The sequence below is a fragment of the Drosophila simulans genome, unplaced genomic scaffold, assembly GCF_016746395.2.
Source record: "Drosophila simulans strain w501 unplaced genomic scaffold, Prin_Dsim_3.1 Segkk6_quiver_pilon, whole genome shotgun sequence".
Classification (NCBI taxonomy): Eukaryota; Metazoa; Arthropoda; class Insecta; order Diptera; family Drosophilidae; genus Drosophila; species Drosophila simulans.
This window is the reverse complement of record NW_025416867.1, coordinates 388,751-415,222: the sequence shown is the minus strand read 5'-3', so window position 1 is coordinate 415,222 and position 26,472 is coordinate 388,751. Positions and strand designations below refer to the sequence as shown.

Here is a 26,472-nt window from a genome sequence, read left to right as displayed (position 1 = left end):
TGTCGGAAAATTCTTAGGTACGCGACTCGTCAAAAAGTAAATCCTCTCACCGCAATTAAGACTCCACCTCCCCGCCTGGAGGGACGGTCATACATTTAGATTGTGTAAATACGTGGGAAGACTTCGCAGTTAAGTATCTCCGGCTTTAACTAAGTCTCTGTGAACACTATTATATGGGAAGAAAGAAAAGGCTATCACAATACAATTTCGTTAGTTTGCTACGCAAGCCTCTATCATTTTGATAGGAAATAGTAAGATTCATTGTTAGTTTTTTGAAGAAGAGGAAGAAGATGAAGAGGCGGATGGTGCAGTGGTCCGGCCACGTGAGGGAAGTTAAATACCCACGGGCCCATTTTTCCTATTTTTGATCTTAGCTTCGAACTCTTTTACCACCATACTATCCGTCCAAAAATCACCAGAACATATGGTCGAAAAAAGCTTATTACGGACAGTTATCTTGAAAGATGATATGTCCCTAGCGTGAGAGAAGTTAAATTTTTCCACTTTTATATTATCGGCTTTTGTTTTATCTTGTGTATAAGAAAGTCCATCAGATGATGTTTGATCAGGGGAAAGCCGAGAAACGAAACTTTGTTTCTTAAGTGGAACCACCGCGAGGGGTTTTGGTCCTGCCGATTGTATTTCTGAAGTGCCAACTTGTGCCGGTAGTCCGGACTCAATGTTCCCTTGTGGTGGTAAACTAATCGTGACAGGTAGAATCACTGGTTGAGAGACCAGTGCAGACAATTCGGAATCTTGAGCAATATCAGGGTGGGCTCCCTCCACAACGGATTGATCCAAATCTTTTTAGCTGCCGATCTTAACAACATATTCGGATTTGCTGCGATTGACAGCTGATCAGTTGTGGAGTCCTGTTGATCATTTGCCCGTTGTTGCGGGGCCTTATGCAGCCTACCACCAGCGGCTTTTTTGCGCTTTGGAGGTTCCTCTAATTGCTTAATACCATTAAACTGTGAATTAAGCGCGGAAAGAAGATCATCGGCTCGACGAAAAATATCTTTAGCTACGCCAAAACTTGTTGATAAGTTCTTTCAAGCCACCTTTAGTTTGGCGCCTAACCGATTTCATTTCGTTCGCAACCACAAGGCAAGCATCACAACAGTAATTTAGATTTTGACCCTTTGCTAGGTCACACATAGCCAACAAATCATTTTTGGTTTCTCTGGTTTTATAACCTGGCAGCAATATTTATAAAAGCAGACAGCATTTATTATTTCCATGTTTGTCTAAAATCAGACCACTGTGCAAAAAAACCAAGGGAGAGTAAAAAAAATACAATTACAAAAAAGGCAAAAGAGTTTGTTTATTGGTTTAAAGTACTGCACAAAACACAAAGAATCACCCGCGAAGCGAACGGATTTATAATAATTATGTTTACAATATATGATTATTATTATTATTAAGTGGGTTTCTATGTGTACTGCGACCCAGTAGGATCTATTGTACTACCCCTTCATGACTCAAATATCTCCCTGAAGTCCAATGCACTGTATAAAAGCCCGAATTTTATTGGGGTTCAGGGCTGCAATTGTTTCCCGTGGGACTACATACATGCCCAAGAGTCTGTTCCTCCTGATGGAAAGCGCCGTGCAGTCACATATAATATGTGCAGAGCTCTCCTCCTCCATGCAACAGAAGCGACAGAGTTCACTGTCTGCAATGCGAATCTTATGCAAATGACTGCGAAGTCGGCAGTGCCCCGTAAGAAGGCCAGTTAAAATGCGCACGGTGTTTTTCCCGTGTGTCATTAAGGTCTTGAATCTTTTGTGGTTATATTCACGAAGGAGAATCTTAGACTGCCTAAGTCCTGGTAGGTGTTCCCAGAAGGACAGACGTTTTTCTTTCTCTGTTGACTTAAGTAAGCCCAGTACTCTGTGGTGACCAACACCACAGAATGGTTCGGGCCCAATTAGAGGGTTCTCTGCCCCTTTCCTGGCTAGGTTGTCCGCTAGCTCATTTCCCGGGATGTTGTTGTGTCCCGGGACCCACCTTATTGTGAGTTTGTTGACAGCTCCCAGTTTGTCTAGGGCTGTCTTCACTTCATTTACTAGCTTAGATGTTATCTTAGCTTTGCTGAGCGCCTTTATGGCTGCTTGACTATCAGACAGTACAGCAATGTCCATGCCACGATAGTTCCTTTGCAGATTAAACTCCGCACAGCGTCCAATAGCACTGACTTCAACTTGAAAAATGCTGGTGTATCTGCCCATTGATTCGTGGTATTTTAACCTGGGGCCTACAACCCCCAGCCCACTTCCCTCGTCGGTGAGGGATCCGTCTGTATACCACTTTATTGTTTGTGGTTTCATAGGGTGTACTTTCCCCAGGGTTGTCCATCTGTTTTTATGAGATGAGTGCTGAGGTACTGAGCGAACCTGTGCTCAGCTGGCATCTCATCTCTTGGTTGCATCAGCAAAGGGATATCCCTTTTTAGGCATTCAGCCTCCTTTCTTGTAAGGTTGCAGTCATTTCCTGCTCCCTCAATTCTTATTAGGGTGGCTTTCCGTTTCATTTCAATGATGATATGAAGCGGCGTTACCTCCATTAGTACTTCTAAGGCTGCAGTGGGGCAGGTACGCATTGCTCCTGTCATGTATATGCAGGCCATTCTTTGGAGCTTATGAAGTTTCACCTTAGTGGTGCTAAGGCGTGCTCTATCATCCCAGGCTATTACTCCATAGGTTAGTATGGGTCTGACTACCATGAGGTACAGCCATCTTATTATGCGTGGTGAGGTTCCCCACGATTTTCCAGCAATTTTCCTACACGTGAAAAGTGCTCTGGTGCGCTTATCAATTGTGTTATCGACATGAGCTTTGAAGCTAAGTTTGGAGTCGAGGGTTATCCCAAGATACTTAACTTTTTTGTTGGCCTCTATGCGACATTCTGACATGGTTATTGCCTTCATTCTCTGTAGCTTGTACCTATTTGTGAAAGGAACAATAACAGTTTTGCTAGGATTTAGGCTCAGGCCTACTTCCTTGCACCATTCGCTGGTCATGTTGAGGCCCAGTTGAATGATATCGCAGAGTGTTTCCTCATAATTACCTCTGGCTATAATGACAATATCGTCAGCATAGCCCTGGCAAAGTATACCTACAAAGTATACGGGTCAGCCTGTCCAGCCACTCGTCTACCAGTAAGCTCCACAAGAGAGGCGAGAGGACACCCTCTTGTGGGCAACCCTTTGTGGTAGATACTGTGGACAACTGTCCTCCTATAGATGCCATGGCTCGCCTAGATGCCAGTAGTGATTTGATCCATCTGCTGGTTGTTGCATCTAGTCCTCTTCTGCGTTGACAGCCTCATGGGAGGTATTGTCGAATGCACCCTGTATGTCTAAGAAGGCACATAGCGCCACTTCCTTATGAGTAAGTAAATCCTCAATAAGGCTTTTCAGGTGATATAGGGCAGTATCAGTGGATCTGCCCGCCCTGTAGGCATGCTGCGTAGAGCGGAAGCTCTACAAGCAGAGTGCATCTAATGCTGACATCCACTAGCTATTCCAACGTTTTTAGCAAAAACGATGTCAAGCTGATGGGTCTGAACGACTTCGGATCAGCGATGTCTTTCTTTCCAGCTTTTGGAATGAAGACCACTTTTGCTATACTCCAGGCAGTAGGAATGTGTCCTAAGGCTAGACTGCTGATCAGTATTTTCCTGATCGGCACTTCGAGCTGCTCGTTGTAGCAGGATTGGCTGAATGCCATCTGGACCAGGAGATTTGTAGGGCTGGAATGTACCAATTGCCCATCTTAATCTCTCCGTTGTTACTACTGATTTTGCTTTGGCCCAATCAGTAGCACCCGGTCTACTTTGTGCCGTTACCGGGGTATTCCCATCCGTTTGAAGCGTGCTTCCCGGAAAGTGAGTTGCCAGTAGTAGCTCAAGTTTCTCCTTACTTCCTATAGTATAGGAGTTATCCTCCGTACGTAGTGCCTGATTTGATTCTTGCACTCCTTTGGAGATTGCTCTGTGAAGTCTTGCGCCTTCACATTTGTTTACTATTGCCTCACAGAAGGTTCTATAGTTCCTTCGTTTGGCTTTCCTGATCTCATGGTTATACATAGTCAGTTTATTCCGGTAGGCATCCCAGTTCCCTTCTCTTTTTGCTTTGTTAAAGAGACGCCTGGTCGCTTTCCGTAACTTCTCCAATTGGTCGTTCCACCATGGAGCATCTTTTTCCCTCTTGGCTCGACCAAGGGAGCAGTTTTCTCTAAACGCGTTAGTAAGACACGAGTTAATATCTTCTACGGCGGCCTCCAGTTCTAGAGTGGTACGGAGTTTCCTGGTTACCCCAGAAGCTGGATTCCGCAGTAAGGAGGCATTGAACCCTTCCCAGTTCGTATTCCTGGGATTGCGACTACGCTCGCTGCATTCTAGATTTAGCCCTATGTTAAAACGAATAATTCTGTGATCTGACATTGACTCCTCAGGAGATACGTGCCAGTCGCTTATATGCGAAGCCACTGATCTGCTGGAAAGTGTAATGTCCAGAACCTCAGATATTACCCTGGTAACAAATCTCAGAACATTGCCGACATTTAGGATTTCTAGATTGTTATTCAAGATAAATTCTAAGAGTGACTCACCTCTTTGGTTCATGTCGCTGCTGCCCCATATCACGTGATGTCCATTTGCATCACATCCGATGATGATGGGTGAGTGTGTCCTCTTGCAGTATTCAGCCAGTTCAGTGATTTCGGGCGGTGGGTACGCCTCGTCACCGGCTAAGTATACAGACGCCACCACAGTCTTCTTAGCTGCTCCCACATCTTCTACCACGATCGGTACACAGTCCCACGTGAGAAATTCTGTAAGTATATAATAATTAATACTCCTACATGCCAGGATACAGGCTCTAGGGCTAGAAGCCCGTTTATCCCGAATTAACTTGGTGTTTTTCACGTACAGTCCTTTTATTCCTTGGTTATACCAGGGTTCCTGTACCAGGGCTAGCCCAAGATGTTGTTTTGTGAAAATCCTTGCACGCACAGCCGAGGCCGCCTTGGCGCGATGGATGTTCACCTGAGCTATCCCTGTACTTCCGAACATTAGATGATCGGCTCCATCGTCGGCGTTGCTGATTTGGAGATACCCAGATCAGCATCCACCGGTATCGCTTCTTCCTTACTCAGCAGGTCTAGTTCCATGCTAGCTCCTGAGAGGATAACGGGGTCTGATCCCCCATCTCGATGATGGTCGCATCAAGATCCTCATCATCCGCCAGATCCTCGCTGGATTCGGAGAGCTTATTGGGCTTCTCCTTCTCCGCGGAGACTGGTGGATTTCGAGGAGTCTCGACCTGTCTTGGGCCGGATTTTATCGTTTTAGCCTTCTTTAGACCACAAACTGAGATGTCTCCAAGCCTGAAGCTTAGCTTGTGGTCACTACAAATAATCTTGGCGCATGAGTTGTCATCAATGCCAAGGCTGAGGAGCGAGCCACCACCCTCATTCTTCCTTGATATGAGACGGCAGTTCTCAGTGTCCAAGTCATTTTGTTTCTTGATCAATTCCATGATCCACTTTGTTGTTTTGTCCCCTGTCCTGGGGCAGAATATGGTGATGTTACCTCCAGGGAGACACCGCTCCACTTACTGAGGCTGGGCACTGCTGATTGCAGCCACTCAGCAGTGGTTGCGCTGCGGCAGTCCACTATCAGGTGGCGCACCCTGAAGTGGATTTCCCCAAACTTGATTGGAGAATCCCAACCGGAGAGGACTATTTCCTCCAGTAGTGCGTCCTCGAGCTGTGAGAGGTTCTCACTGCTGAGGATGACTTTGGGATACCCCTCTGGTACGACCGCAACCTTAATGGCCCCAGTTACGGTCGCATATGATGGCTTGCGTACCTAAGTTGCCTTTGCAGCCCTTGAGGTACTTGGGCCATCGAAGGGAGCAGTCAGTGGCCTGCTCTTCTCCACCTTCTGCCTCTTAGGCGTTTCCGTCGGAGGCGTCAGGGTGGTGTTTGCCCGCTTCGAAGCTGAGTTGGGCTTTTGCTCTAGCGGCTTCGGTGTTTTGGCCAGAGACAAAGCTTCTGCGAGTGACTTGCCCTGCTGAAGGTAACGAAGATACCACTTCGTTCTGGCCCTGCTCAGCCCCTTACGGTTAGGGTCATCCCGGGCCCCAGGCTGACCAAGTTGCGGTAATGGGTTTTTAGCCCGTCCCGCTTGGCCGGCTTGGACCACATTCGAGTGACTCGGTGTGGCTGCCCGATACTTCCCTCCCGCAACTGGGCGTGCTTGTGCTGTTGGCGCACTCCGTTTAGGAGCATTTTTTGGTGTTACCACCGAAGTAGGCCGCTCTCCGTCAAGGAGTCGGTCCTCGTAATGTCTTGCGAGATTTCCCGCAGTCAAGGCCTGCGGTATTTCAAAATTATTTGGTCTATTGCTCATAGTACCCACGAGTTGCAGAGAAATAAAAGGTCCGCCCGGGCAGAGATCTGCAGTACCCGGGTAAGGCTAAGTAGACCGGGCGGACGCCACTTGCCCGAACTCTCCGTTTATCGACTGGGCTAATTATTACACGGGCCCCCAGCCTGGCAGACTTTCGGCACGGGCCGAATGACACCTTAGTCCGGCCCGGAGGTGTGGACATTTTTGAGATTTACCAGCTCCAGCCCAACTACGATTAGCCAGCACTCTTAGCAGAGACATGACCTAACTAAAAGCCTGTTTCCAGCCGCCCTCGCGTGGAGAGTGTAGTTGCACTTCCAGTAGTGTGTCACACCACAGTTGGTGGCGCGTTGATCCCCTTGTGATACCTACTGGCGTGGCGGCCCACAATATATGATAATAAAAATAAATTATTAAAAGCTTTGGCTGTTTTGACAAACACAAAATAAAAATTCGGAGCGCAAAAAAAACACAAACGTTCGCTTTGAAGCTAGAAAGCATTTTGACAAAACATACAAGTTAGATCACCTAAAACAGGGGGAATCTTTAAAGTTGAAAGGTTTAATGAATAAATTTAAAAAACTTCAATATAAAGAAAGAGATAAACTCACATTTACAAATACCATAAAACACACAATAAATACAACACATAACTCCCCAATTTATTTAAAAGAGTACCAACTTGCTTAAACGCACGAAATTGATGTCGAAGACCAAGTACAGGAAATGCTTAATCAGGGATTAATTAGGGAATGTAATTCGCCATACAACAGTCCTACCCAGGTAGTACCAAAAAACTGATGCTTGTGGAAAAATTAAGTATAGAGTAGTAATTGATTATAGAAAACTCAATAAAATAACTATCCCTGACAGATATCCAACACCAAACATGGAAAAAATCCCTGGTAATATTTTACAACTTTTGATTTGGCAAAAGGATTTTACCAAATAGAAATGGACCTAGAATATATATCTATCAGTATCTAAAACTGCATTCTCCACCAAAAGAGGACATTATGAATACATTCGAATGCCATTTGGCCTTAGGAATGCACCCGCTACCTTTCAAAGGAGCATGGATAATGTCCTTCGACCTTTGCTTAGAGAACACTGTTTAGTGGATTTGGATGATATAATATTTGTCCACATTTCTTACTGAACATTTCAATTCATTACAACTAGTTTTATTTAAATCTTGCTAAAGCTAATTTTTAATTACAGCTAGATAAATGTGAAATCTAACCCCTTATATAAAACCGAACCCTCTAAAAATAAATGCCATAGCCTCATATCCAATTCCAAAAAATTAAAATAGATCAGAGCTTTTCTTGGCTTACCCGGATATTATCGTAAATTTATCCCAAATTACACAGACATAGCAAAACCAATAACCAAATCTATAAAAGCAAAGATAGATGCACATAACCATGTCTACATAGAGGAATTTAATAAACTTAAAGCTTTTCCAATTAACCGATTTCAAATGAAAATTTACCTCAACCACAGATGCAAGTAATTTATCCCTTACTTTCTCAAAATGGTCATCCAACATCCCTTATAACGAAATAAATTGCGGCGCTATCGAAAAAGAACTACTCGGCATAGTTTGGGCAACTAAAAGTTTTAGACATTATTAACTAGCACGACAATTTCACATTGCTAGTGACCTAGGTACCTTAAAGGAACCTAATGCTTAATAAGAAAGATGCAGAGCATCTAAAGGGAAGGAAAGCTTTTATAGTTCTTGAGATCAAGAAAGAGAAAATAATATAATAATATCTGTAAAATTTAAGAAAATATAAAGAAAACTGAAATGAACGGGGAAACATGTGTCCTCGCAAGAGTCCCTACAGTACCTGGGTGGTATGATAGACCACAGACTACCGTTCAAGGACCATGCGAGGTAAAATAGCAATACGGCAGTAGAGGGTAAGCCGAATGCCTGTTCTGCGCCGATGGTGAGGAAGCAGCAGAGGATGTAATAATGCACTGTTTCAGAAGAGAGAGAGCAGCTAAATGTGTTGACCCTAGTGCCTTGTTGGGGAGCTGGATCACAGAATCATCACTAATATGATGAAACGAGTACGATCTGTCGAGATGGCCAACAGAGCTGGTGTCTGAAACAAAACACGTGCCCTGTATGGTGGCGGGAGAAGAATACTACCTCAGCGTACCCGGTTTGATGAAAAAAGCAACTAATGGGTGGAAGGAGTAGCCCCCATGACCAGTTCTTAAGGAAGGGAGTGCGATCTGTCTTCACATCCTGCTCATAGAAGTCATACCTTAACAGCCAGTTCCCGAGAGCGAGAAAGGACTGAAGAGCACATGGAGGTTTTTGTTTTAGTACGTAGGCGTAATCCCGCTAGGGCCATCGTGGGAAAGGCGTCCGAAGTGTTGAGCGCAGACGATTAGAAGCAACATAAGCACTCGCATCAAAAGTGACTTAATCCAAAACAAGAGAGAATGCTGTAGTCGAGTTCCCCAACGGGTATCTCGTTACTCAGGGATATCGATATTGGGGAATAAATGAGACAAAATTTTAAAATTGTTCCAAAGTGTGGCCGTGACCGGTTTGACGGCATTAAGGCGTTAGAGTGGTCGTGGCAAAAGGCTGTTTGGCAAAAAATATCAAAAATTTTTTCAAAAAAAATGGGCGTGGCTGTTTTTAATGCTTGGAGCGTTAGAGTGGGCGTGGCAAACCAGTTTTTTGGAAAATCGATAGAAATTTACAGGACTAATAAAATTGTGAAAAGTTATCCAAAAAACTTCAAAAGCATGGGCATTCTCAACTACATTTTCAACCTGGCACAAGACCTGCTGGACTCCAATCAACGCACCAGGAGGCTGCACCGATCCCACCCTTTGGACCTCTTTGGGATTAGACACGCACATTTAAATTAAATTATATACATACATTATGATATACATCACACATACAATATCGACAGTTATTGTAAAGTTTTCGCAACAAATTATGTAATCTATTAATTCTCTACCGTTAAGTTTAGTCCTCAAATTTAATGATTGTCCGCGAAGGACAGTTTTAAATAAATACACCAAAAAAAAAATTTGTTTTAATAGGATTATTATGATATTATGAATACACATAAACATTGCTTACACGCTTTTAGTTGTAGATAATAAGACCCAGAACGTTTCGGACGTATGAATACACCTTGTTGTTAAGACTAAACCTATTCTTTAAACCTTTTTTATGCGACGAGGAAGGATGAGGAGGATGAAGGAGTTTTATTAAGAAGTTCAACGTTCACCCTCCAGGCACAACGATATCTTACCTAAAGGCATCGATCGACTCTTTTTGGATGCACAAGTAACGACCCGAAAAGCGACGATCAATGCTTACATCTATCTAGACAAAGAATTCAAAGCTTGGAAGACAACTCTTAACCTTTCACATATGTAACTATATTGTTACTAAATATTTATGAGGCTTTCTAATATATTAAACCAGTTTTATGTGAATTTAAGAATTGTTGCATTGGCATATGTTTTATAGATTTAAATAATAAAACCCACTGGGAAACGCTATTTTTTTTCTATTTTAAGTTCAAGTTAAGCCTGTAAAAATATTGTTTATCAAATTGACATTTATAATTTAAACTTTCAGCAAACAATTTCTGAATATCATATGTGCAAGCTTGGAGATTTATCGCCGCATGTGTTTGCTGTAGCCGAAGCAGCTTATACCAGCATTGTCGATGATAATATTAATCAGGTAAGTTTTTATTTTTTTCACAAGACTTATCTTGGTTTAAATTGTATACGCACTATATAAAATCTGTCATAATTTTGCAACGCAAATAACATTTGCGACCATATGAAGTACGTCCTCCCGTTTGTGCACAAACTCAGCTTTACAACTATAATCTTTCATCTTTCAAACATTTCCCAAAATAGTGAGCATGGCAAAAAGTTTGGGCGGTTTTAGGGCTTTAGAGTGGGCGTGGCAAAACAGTTTTTTTACAAATCGATATAAATCCACAAGACTAATAAAAAAATTAAAAAATATCAAAACATTTTTCAATAGTGTGGGCGTGGCAGTTTTCGGAGGCTTGTGGTTGGTACCAACTTGCTCTGCTTTTATGTATCTAGAATCTGTATGCTTAAGCTCAACCTTTTATTTTTTATAGTTCCTGAGATCGAAACGTTCATACAGACAGACGGACATGTCCAGATCGACTTTGATTTTCATTCTGAACAAGAATATATACACTTTATATGGTCGGAAATGCTTCCTTATGCCCTTCACATACTTTTTAACGTAGAATAACGAAATCCGCAAGCTTACATCCTTCGTAACGCACAAAGGCCAGTGCCAGAATGTCTCTTTTGGACTTACAAGCTCTTTAGGTATTGCAACTCCATATGTCTACGATCTAATTGCCCCGTCTGCAGTGAAAAAATGTGATCGACGGATTGAGTTCGTTTCATCTTTGTATACCCGTTACTCGTAAAGCAAAAGGGTATACATTGTAAAGGAGGCGAGGATGGAAATGTTTGAAGACGGGCGCGTCGCGTTGGCGTTAACGAAAAAACTTCCAAATTTTCCAAAACTAGAGTCAACGTGGACGCCCCAAGGGTAACGCCCTGCACTTGCGTCGTCGCCTCAAGCTCTTACCTGTTGAAGTCTAATTTCCGGAGGTCCATGGACTGCCAGACGGCTCCGATCTCCAGGCCCATTGGATATGTCAGGGTTTGATAATTTTCGGAGCTTTCTCTTCTGTTTTTTCTCTTCGTCGCCTTTCTTTTTTGTGCAATGTAGGATGCAATGTCAGGCTAGCTGATCGCGCAGTCAGCTGAGTAACTAGTGTTGGTAAACGGCTTAAGCAGTCGATCACAGGTGGCGGTTCTCGGCGAATGCCTTCGCTACCCGCCAGAAGCTCCGCAATTCGACAAAGGATCTTGTCGCTGATTATAGCATAATTTGTGGGTGGGGTTAGTAAAAGCCTTGGACGAATCGCAGCAGACCATCCCCAGCCAAAGAAAACACTGTTTTGCAGAAATGGACGCTCCTAACCCCGTTAGTGGCCGGAAGCAGCACACCCAAGCAGTCAAAGTATCTCAGTGGAAGATGCCGAGGGAGAAGAGATCGATCCCTTCAAGACTGCAGGTGAAGACAGCGGAGCAAATCACGGCACAGCCAGCTGGAATCAAGAGCAGTGTTGATCCAGACACGTGGACGAAGGCGAAGACGAGGAAGAAGGCACGCCTGTCGCGCAGACCCTACGCAACGATAGTCGAAGCGAAGGGAAAGACCTACAGCGATTACATATCGATTGGTGGAGGTGATACTCTGGACAGAAACACACTTTCAGGACTTATAACATCTTACTTACAAAAATCGACCAAGAGAGTTTCGAATATAATTAACTTGTGACAACGATAAGTCGAGCAATAAAGTCATGCTGTGCTATAGGGAGAAGAATATTCGATTTTTCTTCTGAGACCACATTGTGATAGGGATATTAAAATCACCAAGAACTACCAAATGGTCCCTAACAGACAATTTATTTAAGACGGATTGGACGGATATTCTGAGAATTCAGAAGACAGCGCAATGTAAAAGGTCGTAATTTAAACAGATTTATCGACAATTACAACTTTACGTACATTAAGTCTAAATTACGGAACTCGTCAAAATGTAACTCCTCTGACGTGATGGTAGACCTAACCGCAATAGAAACTATTATCGGCTTTTGTTTTGTCTTGTATAAAAGACAATACAGAGTTTTAATAATTATGTTTAAAAAATATAATTATTATATACATAGTAACGTAATTATGCCTTCCTTATAATTCACTTATACAAAAGACCGACCGCGGTGGTCCGCCGTATCGATTCCTCGTTACATAAACAAACATTTCTAGATATTCCGCATCCACTTAAGCCGAAATCAGAACCCTGCCACTAGGCAGGCACATAGCCAAGTTATACAACAGAATTCTTTTTCATACGTATGCACATAAGCATAAGCAAGAAGCGCTCTCGCGCAGATCAAGTAAACAACTCACTAACCCAGTACATCTAAGATGTTTTTACACCAACTGTTTCAGTCTAAAGCTGATATTCAATCAATAAAAACGCAAAGCGGATTCATTCTGAGTTTTTATTTATTTCGGCGTTGATCTTAGTTCAAATACGGATCATTTATTCGACTTAAAACAAAAACTATTTTACTGGCGCAGTCGGTAGGATACTAAAAAAGTATCCGAAAAAAAAGAACCGCGAGTGGAAAATAAATTAACTTTTATAATCTCGTGTACAATTACGCTTGTGATTTTCGTTACTTCAACTTGGATTATAAATCCATTTCGGTTGTCCTAATAAAGTGAAAAAAAAACAAAGAAAATCCGGAAAACAACAAAACAAAGAAAAAGATTAAATTCATCCCATAAGTCCAACGGCAAACGAAAGAAACTACAAATAATAAAATTATATAAAAGTAAAAATTGTTTAACTAAGCTACCAAATAAGCAAAAATCAAAACAATAAAAAACTCCAGAAGACTAAAACGTAAAAACATAATAAACTCTATCTAAATAAAACTGAAAGAAAATACAAAGCGGAACAACCTAAGATTGCCGCACCACAACTCGTAACTCTAAACAAAAACAACCTAAAAGAAGCGCGAAGACAACTCAAAGACATTTTCCCATTTAATGGAGATCCCTCAGCGCTTTATACATTCATTAGTAGCGTGGATTACATCCTAGAACTCTACCCAACTAACGACTTGCGACAACAACGCATTCTACTCGGAGCTGTGGAACGAAACATAGATGGACAAGTAATAAGGACGGGACAAGTATCGAGGACTGGTACACCTTGAGGTCAAGTTTAATTGTGGAATACAAACCCCAAACGCCAATTACAAACTTTCGGAAAATTTCTGAGAAAGACCATACAAAGGAAAGTTACGAGCATTCTGCGAGGAAGCTGAAAGTAGGCGTCAACTCTTAATTGCTAAACTACATCTAGGAGGTAATAATACCGACCTCATCATTTACTTGCAAGCAATTAGGTACTCTATTAAGGCACTTATTCGAAAATTTCCAACTAATTTGTTCTGTATTTTGGTTCATCATGAAATTCCCGATTTAAGAACCTTAATTAACATAGCACAAAATGAGGGGATTTATGAAGAACACGCAAATGCTTATATGAAGCAAAAAAATGAAAATAATACTTTCCATGCAAATACAAGTAAAATGAATCCAAACTTTCAAACTCACTCATTCAATCACAATATCCACTCATGAAAACTCAACAACGAAGAATGTTCAACAGACCACCCATGAGACCTGGACAAAATCAATTTGGTGCAACTAGATTTGCAAACCCACAAAATAATTTTAATAGGAATCCATTTCCACAAACGCAACAAGCTATAACTAATAACCCCAATTTCAACATTAAACAAATTATTAAACGTCATAGACCAGCCGACAGCGATCAATCAAGAATGACTATCGACGAACTTAGACTACAAGACGCACAAGAATATGGACCAACTGACCCAAACTGTAATCAACAATTTTATGAACAAGAGCTTCTTGACTACAATCCATACCAAACCCAGGCTGACAGTAACCAACTTATGACGCCATCAGAATTAAATGAAAATATTTCTCAATCAAACGAGAATTTTCGGTTACCAGCCTCGGACAACACCAATACATAGAAATATGTGTCATGCCTCATTGACACAGGATCGACCATTAACATGACGAGAGAAAATTTCTTTAGTCCCCAATTCAAAACACTAAATGCGAAGTTTTTACATCTAACTGTGCCATAATACAAAACAAGTCTATTACCTTACCCATTAACAATACTTTTAACAGGCCTGAACAATTTTATCTTCGTGATTTCTCAGAAGATTATGATTTATTAATTGGCAGAAAATTACTAAGTGATGGACAATCCATTATAAATTATAAAAATACCACCGTTTCAATTTATAATAAAGTATACCATTAGTTAATTCAGACCCAATTAAAAATCATTCTTTTTACATTCTGTTTAGCTATTGAGCTTTTTCAATAGCTGTTGCGAATAATAAAACCGAAGAAAGTTTGCTTTTATAACGACAGTTTTTATTTTGCGAATTGTTATTATTCTACGATAGCGATAATCGAATGCGTAAGTTTAGTCTTTTTCGAAACACGAAGAATTGGCAACTGGCGGGCAGGCAGCCGAGAATGCTGCGCCCAAGCTTAGCGTAGCAACAACAAAGGAATGAGCGCCGTACAGATAAATGCACGCAAGAGCAGCGGTTTGCACTATGGGCATGCTACTGATAATTTGGCTTAAATATTAACAAGTATGAAATTAGTCTACTGCACAGTTTTGGCGGCTGCATGACCCAACATCCTCCCCCCGTTGGAAGCTTGTGTTCCAACAGAGTCCTCAAGGGGGAGCAGACACAGCTTGTTCACTGCCCGTCTTATTACTCCAGACGCGGTCCTCAATTCTGCAACTCGAGCGACGCCGTCTCTGCCAGGAATCAACTGCATGGCTCTCGCCAAAGGCCATCTCATTGGGGGTAGATTCTCGTCCTTAACAAGAACGACGTTGTCCACGGCTGCGCCAGGCTTTGGGGTGCGCCACTTGGAACGCTGCTGGAGCAACGTCAAGTACTCTTCCTTCCATCGCGACCAAAATATATGCTGAAGAAAGGAGATGCGCTGCCAAGAGTCAAGCCGATTATAGTTTAGGCCCGTTATATCTGGCTCGTCAAACGACGAAGGCGGACCACCATTGAGAAAATGCGCCGGAGTGAGGACATCTAGATCGGCAGGGTTCTCTGAAATGGGAACTAAAGGTCTGGAGTTAATAACTGCCGAGATGTGGCAGTTATTCGGGTGGCGGCCATCAAAGTCCAACGACGAATTCCGGAGGCGACCGCCAACTCTAAGAAGTCCGAATTGATCCAGGAACGGCGAGAGCGATGATATGGGACTAGACGAGGAAACTCTTCCCAGCGTTTTTAGGGACTGCAGGTCCTCCCATAAATGCGCGCGCTGCACCAACCGCAGATGTTGGAATTTCTCAACGTTGGAGAGGTCCGGATGGCTGTCGATTATGCTCGTGAACACGGAGTGAAAATCCGCCCAGTTTGCGTAGCCGCCGCCAAACGTTGGCAGCTGCACAGGCGGCAACGGCATCGGCCTCGGCCGCGGCTGCGTTTGAGGACCACTACACTGGTGGGGCACAATACCTTCCGCAAGCGTTGAGTGCGGCGCGAAATGCACATTGCGTTTGGCTATTTCCGCGCGCACCCTAGCCTTGAATTCAACGATGAATTCATAGAAAGACTCGCTCATTTCACTGCCAATTTCGTCGAAGTCCAATTCCTCCAGTTCTGTATGCAGAACATTGAAGGCACTTTGCATCTCATCAATCTGCTCCAGCCTCACCGTAAGAGTGAATTCGTCGTATCCGCTTAGCGTCTCTATAGACAGCGACGTTTGTAGCCTCTGCAACCTGCTGAACAGCGCATTGGTTTTGCGCTTTAAAAAGGTCACCCTGTTTTTTTCACCTTCAGCGGGCATAGCAACAAATCGCCTTTGATTCGGTTCAGCGGGAAGATGAGCACAAAATAGATGCCGAAAATGCAAGCGGGGTCAATGCACGCAACGATATATGTAGCAATGTATGTATATATGCAATGCTAGCTAGCTTAAACACAGCCACTATCACCGAAATCTCCACTCACTTGTCCAACCGATTGCGATTTAATGTATTTATATTTATTTATTAACGGGATAAGTGCATTAATTAATGCATGCAAATTAACAAAATCACGTCGGGGTCACCAAATGTTTAGCTATTGAGCTTTTTCAATAGCTGTTGCGAATAATAAAACCGAAGAAAGTTTGCTTTTATAACGACAGTTTTTATTTTGCGAATTGTTATTATTCTACGATAGCGATAATCGAATGCGTAAGTTTAGTCTTTTTCGAAACACGAAGAATTGGCAACTGGCGGGCAGGCAGCCGAGAATGCTGCGCCCAAGCTTAGCGTAGGTAGCTAACAACAACAAAGGAATGAGCGCCGTACAGATAAATGCACGCGAGAGCAGCGGTTTGCACTATGGGCATGCTACTGATAATTTGGCTTAAATATTAACAAGTATGAAATTAGTCTACTGCACAGTTTTGGCGGCTGCATGACCCAACACATTCAAAAACAAAAAATACCAATATCAGATGAGAAATTAATTCCAACTTTCATAAAAAAAATAGATTTTAAATTGTTTCGATTAAATCATCTAAATGAAGAGGAAAGTTCTAAATTAAAAATATTATGAAATAAATTCAAGAAGCTTCTATATCAAGAAGAAGATCATTTAACATTCACTAATACAATAAAACACGTAATAAACACAATACACAATTCTCCTATTTATTCTAAGCAATATCCACTGGCTCATATGCATGAAATAGAAGTAGAAAATCAGGTACAAGAAATGCTTAGGCAAGGTTTAATTAGAGAAAGTAATTCACCATATAATAGTCCTACTTGGGTAGTATCAAAAAAACTCGACGCTTCAGGTGAACAGAAATACAGAGTTGTAAATGACTTTAGAAAGTTGAACGAAATAACAATTCCAGATAGATATCCAATGCCAAACATAGATGAAATACTCGGTAAACTAGGACAGAGTCAATATTTTACAACAATAGATCTAGCGAAAGGCTTCCACCAAATAGAAATGGACCCAGACTCAATTCAGAAAACTGCATTCTCCACCAAGAGCGGACATTACGAATACGTTCGGATGCCATTTGGTCTCAGAAACGCACCCGCAACATTTCAAAGGTGCATGAATAACATTCTCCGACCACTGCTCTACAAGCATTGTTTAGTTTACTTAGATGACATAATTGTTTTTTCTTCATCGCTTGATGAACATCTAAATTCATTAAGATTGGTTTTTCAAAAATTGTCCGAAGCAAATTTAAAATTGCAATTAAACAAATGCGAATTCTTAAAAAAAGAAGCCAGTTTTCTTGGTCATATTGTAACTCCAAATGGAATTAAACCAAACCCTCTTAAAGTAAAATCTATAGTTTCATACCCAATTCCAACTAAAGTAAAAGAGATCAGAGCATTCCTAGGACTAACCGGTTATTACCGCAAATTTATCCCTAATTACGCTGACATAGCAAAACCTTTGACACAATGTCTAAAAAAGGGAATGAAAATAGACACAAAAAATCAAAATTATTTAGATGCATTTGAGAAACTAAAAGCCTTGATAATAAGTGAACCAATTTTACAACTCCCCGATTTTGAAAAAAAATTCGTGCTTACTACAGATGCTAGTAACGTAGCCCTTGGTGCCGTTCTTTCTCAAAACGGTCATCCAATATCTTTCATCAGCAGAACACTAAACGAACATGAATTAAATTACAGTGCGATAGAAAAGGAATTACTCGCCATAGTATGGGCAACTAAAACTTTTCGCCACTACTTACTTCGACGACAATTCGAAATAGCTAGCGACCATCAAGCTCTTAGGTGGATACATACATTAAAATAACCAAATGCTAAACTCCAAAGATGAAGAACTAAATTACAAGAATTTCAGTTTACTATCGACTATATTAAGGGCAAACAGAACGTAGTTGCTGATGCATTATCAAGAATCAAATTGAAGAGAATCATTATCGTAAAGTCAACCAACATAGTGCAGAGGAACACAATAGTGAGCTTATTCATTTAACAGAAACACCAATAAATATTTTTAAAAAACAAATCATATTCGTTAAAACAGATCAAAATAAAGTAGAAAAGTCAACCTATTTCGGTAAATCAATTAATACTATCTTGTATGATAAAATGACAAGAGAAAGAGCAAAGCAATTTTTACTTGACCATTTCATTTACAAATACATTACCATGTATATTATGAGTGATGTAGATTTTGAACTAATACAAGCAGCACATAAAGAAATCATTAGATGCGGCGCATTCTCCAGCTTAGCCCTTAAGCGATGGCTTGAAAGTGAGGAGATTGAGTTACGACTTAACACAGCCAAAAACGGAGTAGCAGATATAGAAAGGTTACACAAAACAATATATGAAAAAATACGAATAATTAATTCATCTAACGATAAGGAAGCTAAACTAAGCAAAATTGAAACTATTCTTTACATATACAATCACAAAACTAAGCATGACACTACTGGACAGACACCTGCTCACATTTTTCTTTACTCTGGTCGACCAATTTTAGACACTAAAAAAATTAAAGAGACGCAAATAGAAAAAATAAATAGTAACAGACAAGAATTTGATATAGACACTCGATTTAGAAAGGGTCCTCTACAGAAGGGAAAATTGGAAAACCCATTTAAAGCAAACGAAATTGTATAACAAATAGACTCCGATCATTATAAAATCACAAATCGAAATAGAGTCACTTATTACTCTAAAACACAGTTTAAGAAAAAGAAAACGTTTAATAAAGTCCCAATTTCAAAGGAAGCTGTCGTATAATGATGATGTTACAAATTCAAATAAACAACATTGACACCAATCACGGCTATCTCCTTTTTTCAAGTAAACCAATTCAAATACCATTTGAACATCATTGCCTAAAAATTAATTTAACTGAAATTAACACTTTGACTACTTATTTTGGCCATAAAATACAAAACAACACAGACACACACCACATGAAATATCTGTATAATAAATTGATTAAAGAATTAAACAGAATAACTATTCACCAAAAAAATAGACAGAAGCGGGACTATTGAACGTAGTAGGTTCATCTCTTAAATTACTATTTGGTACACTTGATGAAAATGCAACTCTCACGCTTAGGACTTTTCAACCCAAAACTACTTACTTACGACAAATTAAATAACGTTAACAGCCAAAACGTACTACTGATTAAAACATCAACTTGGATGAATTTCAAAGACAACGAACGAATTCATATCACACATACCCATTAACCAAACACTGATCAACACAATTAAAATTACCCCTTATACTGATCAGAACGGATACCAGTTGAATTACTCAGACCATGAGTCTTACTTTGAAAATAAAAATAAAATCTTTAATCAAAAAAATGAAGAAATAAATAATGATTGCATCACAAACATAATTAAGCGTAAAAATCCAATTTGCAGTTTTATTCAAATCCCCACAAAAGAAATGATTAAATATGTTGAGCCAAATATAATTTTAACATGGAATTTAACTGAAACTAGCATAGTAGAAAACTGTCAAAAATTGAACAACAATGTCAAGATAAAGGGAAACAAAATTATTACTGTAAATCAATGCAGAATTGAAATCGAAACATTATCTTAAGTAAAAATTATTTTACCCCGGAAATAGACTTAACACCGTTATACGCACCACTGGATATAATTAAGACAAAGACGTTAAAACACGATGACGTTGTGAAAAAAAAAATAATACCATATTTTATATCATAGTAACACTTATTATTATTCTACTTATTATACTATACGGAATATCAAAATATGTAACCCAAAATCCATTTATAATTTTATATAGGAAAATAAGAAAACAACCGAAAACAAATCAAGACAGCCTCAAGAAATGGAAATTGAACGAAATCCATTACCCCCCTTATTGTACCCAACAGCATCAGCCTATGCATAGGCTTCTCTTTAAGGGGAGGGAAGTAACGTAATTATGCCTTCCTTATAATTCACTTATACAAAAGACCGACCGCGGTGGTCCGCCGTATCGATGCCTTCTTAAATAAACAAACATTTCTAGATATTCTATTTATTTATTTCGGCGTTGATCTTAGTTCAAATACGGATCATTTATTCGACTCAAAACAAAAACTATTTTACTATATAAATGAAATCATTGCAGGTTGAAAACCAAAAATTTTAATACTAAATCAGTGATTAATATCATGAACAAAAGTAAACAACCACTTTTTAAAGTAGAGGCGGAACCCGCAGGAAAAATAATACAAAAAACGAGGTACAGGCTGCATCGTTTGCATCCTAAAATCACTGTAGAAGAGTCGCATAAACAAAACCAACCGGTGCAGTACACTTATTACCAAGAACCAAAGCTTACTGCACTTTGAAGTCAATCTGCGTTATTTGCTGTGGTTCGCTGCGAACCCAAAAAACAGGGAGGATAGCTCAGTAAAGGCATTCAGGAGTTGCAAGACACAATCAAACTGACATGGTTTTATTGTCTTCAAAGAGCTGAAAATCGCATATATAAACGTTCCCCTTCTTATCAGAGCCACTCCTCTTTGCAATCCACAGATAAAACTACCATTTTCCAAATGCCACCTCTGCCTGCTTATAATACTATCTATCCCCATCATCTTCTTTGCAAACGCAAGAGTTTATAAAAACCAAAACACGTTGTCGCTAAAAATAGCAGCGTGGAATGCCAACGGCGAACTGACACAGTCATGTTGATATCTGAAACGCATCTAACAAAAAAACAACTTCTACATTCCTCCTAGAGCTGCCGCAGGCATTTGCGAAACCATAACGGTTTACAACAATCGGCTTTCAACAAAAAACAACAAAACAAACCGGGCTAAGTTCCCCTCCCCCCATCAGTCCTGACAGTACCATTAAAATACAGAAGAAGAGGACGCACACCACAAGTACATCGAATAGCTCTCCCTATCCAGCTCCAAACAATCGCTGTGAAAGTGCATCGACATCTGCAGGCACCAATTGATAATAAGATATATTAATAAGATGATAGAGGGAATGTGCGTTTAACTCTTGCGAATTAACTCTTAAACGCAATCGCGAAGCTAGAATATTTTCCGAAACAATGGAAAACGTAACACACTTAATAGTTTTCGGTAGAAGTCAATTTATTACCAACATTCCTTACAGTACTTAGTAGTCTGCCACACAGTGACACTCAGAGCCGCGCGGCCGTCAGCACTAGAGTAAACTGTCAGGAAAGAATAAAACATTACCAGCATCCTACATCCTACAATAAGCCTACTAACAAGCCTTTTGAAACTTTTCGAAAGTGTGCTCTATTTACGTTTTTAGACAAAAACACAGGTAAATCGAATCACGACAGAAATACGCAGTGCCTTTGAAAATAAAAGTATTGCACTATGTCTGGACGTAGTTCACGACTTTGACAGAGAATGGCTCGATGGACTTATGTTTAAAATTAAACAACTGCTGTCGCAAAATACTCATAAGCTGCTGGAGACATACCTCTACAAACCCATCTTCGTATCAAGTTGCATCAACAGTGGGCCCAGGACTGCAACGTCAACGGTGTTGGGCCCTATTCTCTACACACTGTATTTATTGGATATTCCCACTAGCTCTCAGCTAACAACTCACACGTTCGCCGATGATACCGCGATACTCAGTCATTCCAGATCGACAGCAACTTCGAGGCAACTTCGAAGCTAGACTGCCACCTGCCATTGGTAGAAAAATGTTTTGTAGGCTGGAGCAGTCGTATCAACGAGACGAAAAGCACACATGTTACCTTCACACTAAATCGATAAACCTGCCCTTCCTTAGTACTACACAACGCACCTGTTCCACAAGCTGCTGAGGTAACGTGTCTGGACGTACAACTAGACAGGTGGCTTACGTGGCGTAGGCATATTGAAGCTTAAACAAATGTAAAGCTTTTAACACTTGGTTTCCCTGGCTTGTCAACGCCCCTTTCTCCCCTAAGTCTCGACTACAAGATTTTCATATAAAACAATGTGCTTATGCCAATATGGACTTACGTGTCTGAGCTATGGGGCTACGAGTCTGAATGCAACCAACCTAGACATAGTTTAGCGAGCCCATTCAAGAATCCTGCTCACTATTACTGGGGCTCCGAAAAAACAAAAAAAAAATCCAAATTGCATGTCATGCTTGTCAACGCACATCCAAGTCGCCAACGATAACCTAAATAGAGCCCGCCTACAACCAATTCAAATTATAGCCCAATTGTAACCTTATACAGATTAAGTTTAGACAACTTTTTATTAGCCTTAAAAGAGAAGATACAATAAATAACAAGAAATTGGCAAAAAGTACATTTATATCGATTTGCCAAAAAAAATTTTGACACACCCACTCAAACGCACACAAACCGCCCAAAATTGCCACGGCCACGTAGTATTGTAAATTTCTATCGAGTTGTAAACAAATTTTTGCCACGCCCATTCGTTTTATTGTTTATCTTGCTAATTTCTATCGGTATACCAAAAACACTGTTGCTACGCCCCTCCATTCACCTACAAAACGATCAAAACCGTCACCTCCACACTTAAATTTTTTTTAAATGTTTTCTCATTTTATTCCCTAATATCTTTTGATATCCCAAAAAATTTATGAAATTTCGCATTCGTATTTCGACTAGCTGAGTAACGGGTATAGTACCACTAATTCCGGTTTAAAAGAGCGGAATATAAATTGGCGAAGAAACTTTAAGCAATGTAACTAGGACCCTAGAAAGCGCGGAGATCGTGAAACAACTGTGATCGCTGGACCCCACGCTATGGGAGGTGGCGTAATTGGATACACAAAAATGAAATTTTGTGTTACAATGAAACAACGGGAAAGTCTACTGAGAAAGAAGCACTGCAAGGCATCGCTGGACTTTTAGGAATCGGTAAAACAAAGCACAGTTAAAAGGCCAAATACTTGTTTGTTTTTTTTAAGCAATGCATCCATTGCAATGGAAACGACTTATGTTTTTCAAAATGGTTTGAACTCCTGACAATCAGAACACCGAACAAAGAGAGCGTAAGAATGGAGAGCGTAACAGGCCGCATTACCAACTATCGTTCCTTGTGACTAGAATCATCGGTGAACGCAGCAAGGCAGCCTAACTACCTAACTTAATTTACAATTGCAATCATAGAAACTGTTTTCATAAGCTAAAACATTTTGAAACATATATTAGTATATAAGTAATCCTACTTTGCATTATTCTATGCACCAGTTTATTATTTCGCTTTATTTAAGTATCTTTCATTCATATTTAAGTAACTTTTGACAATAAAAATTGATCATCTCCCTATCCCTATCCCTACTTATTTTGTTGGATAATAATAAATAAGAATGGTAAGAAGATGACATCAAACATTGCAACTGTAAAACTACCCATTTTTGAGTGTTCCAGGGCTGTGTACCCTTTATTCCCTTTTTGCATTGCAGAGGGGAAAGGGAATTCAGTCAGTAAATTTGTGACAATATATTCATATATTCTTGACCACTATAAACTGACCGACCGTTTTTACGGAATTAAGTCTCATTTTTAAAGCTTTTACTGGTAGTGCAGATGTCGGAATGATCCCGAAATATATCATAAATATATCATAAAGATGGAAGATATTGTATAAAATATTGCTTATACATAAGTTTTTCGTCAAATTGGGAGTAAGCCCATGTATATTCTCATTCTTGGCACAGGGGTGTTAAGAGGACCATTATTTATAACGTCGATTAATATTGGAATTACTTAAACAATCAAAGAATCAAGTAGAGCCTTAATGTTGCAGTGAGTAACACTATGGTAAACAAACTCTCAACCATCCATAACATGATAACAGATGTTAACGAAATGATACAGTTTAGAAATAGCAACCGATGTAGAAAAAGTGAATAAGAATCAGGCAAAACGAAGCGTTATTTTCATTTTCTGTATAACTTTTATAAGCTTTACAATTCCATCTTGTTAGGACAGCTTGTTATTGGGCGCTTTTAAAATTGTTTATCTACTTAGATCTACTGACACAGAAAATAATTCTTTGGCAACGGCACTTAGCCATAATTATTGTAATTTTTTTTTTTTTGAATGGGTGGTGATATTTTATTGAATCTTCTCTTGTTATATAGAGACTAACAATAAGTTTACAAATCTTAATATACTCACTTAATTATAAATTTATATTAAATCGTTACGTTGGATGTGCGAGTGATTATTCACTTCCAAAAGTGATTTGATAATTAGGGTGGCCTTTTTCCTTTGGTTGGGAAAATAATTGTTTTTAGCTATGACATTGAGCACAGTTTGGTAGCTCCATAATCATTTTTGGAGATAGTAAGTCATGGCCAAGTGCTTGTTTTTGGATTCATTTGTTCTTTGATAACTTTTACAATTTGGTTCGGAGGAAAATTCAGTGGATCAGTAGGTTCTAGTACCTGTCGTGCGTTGCGGACTCCGTTTACGTTTTAAAAAAAAACGTAGCGATCCATAACAGTCTGCATGACCGAATTCGGGCGGCCACTTGGATTGCTCTTTGACTCACGTAAATCGGTAATTGTAGCTGTTAAGTGTTTTGCTTGCAATGCAAAAGCCGTTGAGGTCGTTGACAGAAACGTTTGAGTTGAAGAAACTGTTGCTGTTGTTGTTGTTGTCGATGCGATTGCAGTTGTGAGAGGCAACCGTTCTGGTAGTTACTGCAGCTAGGCTTAAGAGAGTAGGCTTGCCTACAATTAGCGGAGTTTGTGAGTAATATGGTGTTTGGTTGCGGCATTGGGGAAGCGCACTCTTCGCTCCAAGATTTTTGAACTGTGCTTGGCAACGATGGAGAGCAAGAGTGCGCTCTCTGGGCTTGGAAGGGCTTGAGCGTTTCCGTAGAAACGAACGAGAAATATTGAAGAGGGCCAACGCTCGTCTTGTTCACGTTGGCGTTGCTCGCGAATTTTGTTCTCCATTTTAATTTCACTGATTTAGTGATTTATTTATTAGATGATTATTCATTAGTTTGAGAACAGCACGAAACACGTCTGCACTCGCCGAATCCCTAATGACTAACTTAACCTTTATTGTAAGCAAATCTTGAAGCCAAGCGGTTTTTTCTGCTCTAAAGCTCACCTTAAGCTTAGCATCCAAGAGCAATGCTCTTCAAAAATTCACTAACATATTCTTAAAGCACTGAGTCATCTATTCAATTTCACTTAAATTTGATTTTTAATAAAATCTTGTTTTTTTTTTTGACAAAAATTCGATTACAGTCTTAGCAAAGACGTTAGAATAATAAGATGCTTAACACTATACGATTTTTTGCTTTTTTTGGTGTTGGCTCTAAGGCTGTCTCCAGGCTCTTTAGAATATTTTTTCAAAAGCCAGAGAGCTCTGAGCAACCCAGTCCAAAGTGAATTATTTCGGAACACGTTCCTTCATAATTATTTTATTAAGTGGAAGTGCATCTACAAATATGAAAGTTACCATTCCATTTTGACATTGAGACTCTTTTTCATAATTCCCTGAAGTGCTTCTGTAGGCATCCCTGAATGGCATCTGGATGCCTTCCCCGAAATGCTTCTGTATGAATTCCTGAAAGCTTCTTACGAAAATATTTCATTTTTTATATTTTATATTGATGATGGGTTTTTTTTTTTAATTCGTTTATTGAACCATTAAGAAACTATTTAACTATTTACAATAAAACATTAAGGAGGGCCAATCCAGGACTCCCCGCGGTATGGCCGTGATGCATTGCTTCGCGAGGACGATCAGGATTTTCTCTCTCGGCTCTTCTGAGCTCGGTGGTTATCGCTGCGGCGAAGCTGTTGACCGCTTGCCCTTCCGCCTCCCCCTGCAGCATGAATGGGACTAGGTTGTCCGCACTCAGTCTGCTGCCAAGTACGGTTTCCAGAGAGCTCCGTTCCCTAGCGTATTTATCGCACGAGAAGAGAACGTGCTCAGCTGTTTCGCTCCGTCCACTTCCGCACCATGGGCAATCATCCGCTTCCTCATGTCCAAAGCGCTTCAGATAGCTGCGAAAGCAACCGTGCTCGCTGATCAGCTGCGTTAGGTGGAACGATATTTCGCCATGCTTCCGTTCTAGCCACGGTTGAGGTTGGGTATCAGCTGCTGCGTCCAGCGACCCTTAAGCTCGTTGTTCCACCTGTGCTGCCATGTCTCCAGGGTGTGCTGCCTTGCTTCAGCTCGTATTGCTTTCTTGACGCCGGGGGAGAGTCTTCGACCGTGGGTTTGGTTGAAGACCACTTCGTTTTCCTGCGCTAAAAGGTCTAGAGGCGGTATTCCTGCGATCACCAGTGCCGCCG

At 40.4% G+C, this 26,472-nt stretch overlaps 1 protein-coding gene across 6 annotated transcripts in view; it reads left to right on the top strand.

Annotated features, from left to right (window-relative positions):
- Positions 1-26,472, top strand: part of LOC27208787 (unconventional myosin-VIIa) — a 530,661-nt gene that overhangs the window by 163,850 nt on the left and 340,339 nt on the right. For all 6 annotated transcript variants that reach the window (XM_039298281.2, XM_039298279.2, XM_039298280.2 and 3 more), the window contains one exon: positions 10,046-10,153. In XM_039298281.2, the coding sequence (XP_039154215.1) occupies positions 10,046-10,153 (108 nt within the window). The remainder of the gene's footprint in view (positions 1-10,045; positions 10,154-26,472) is intronic.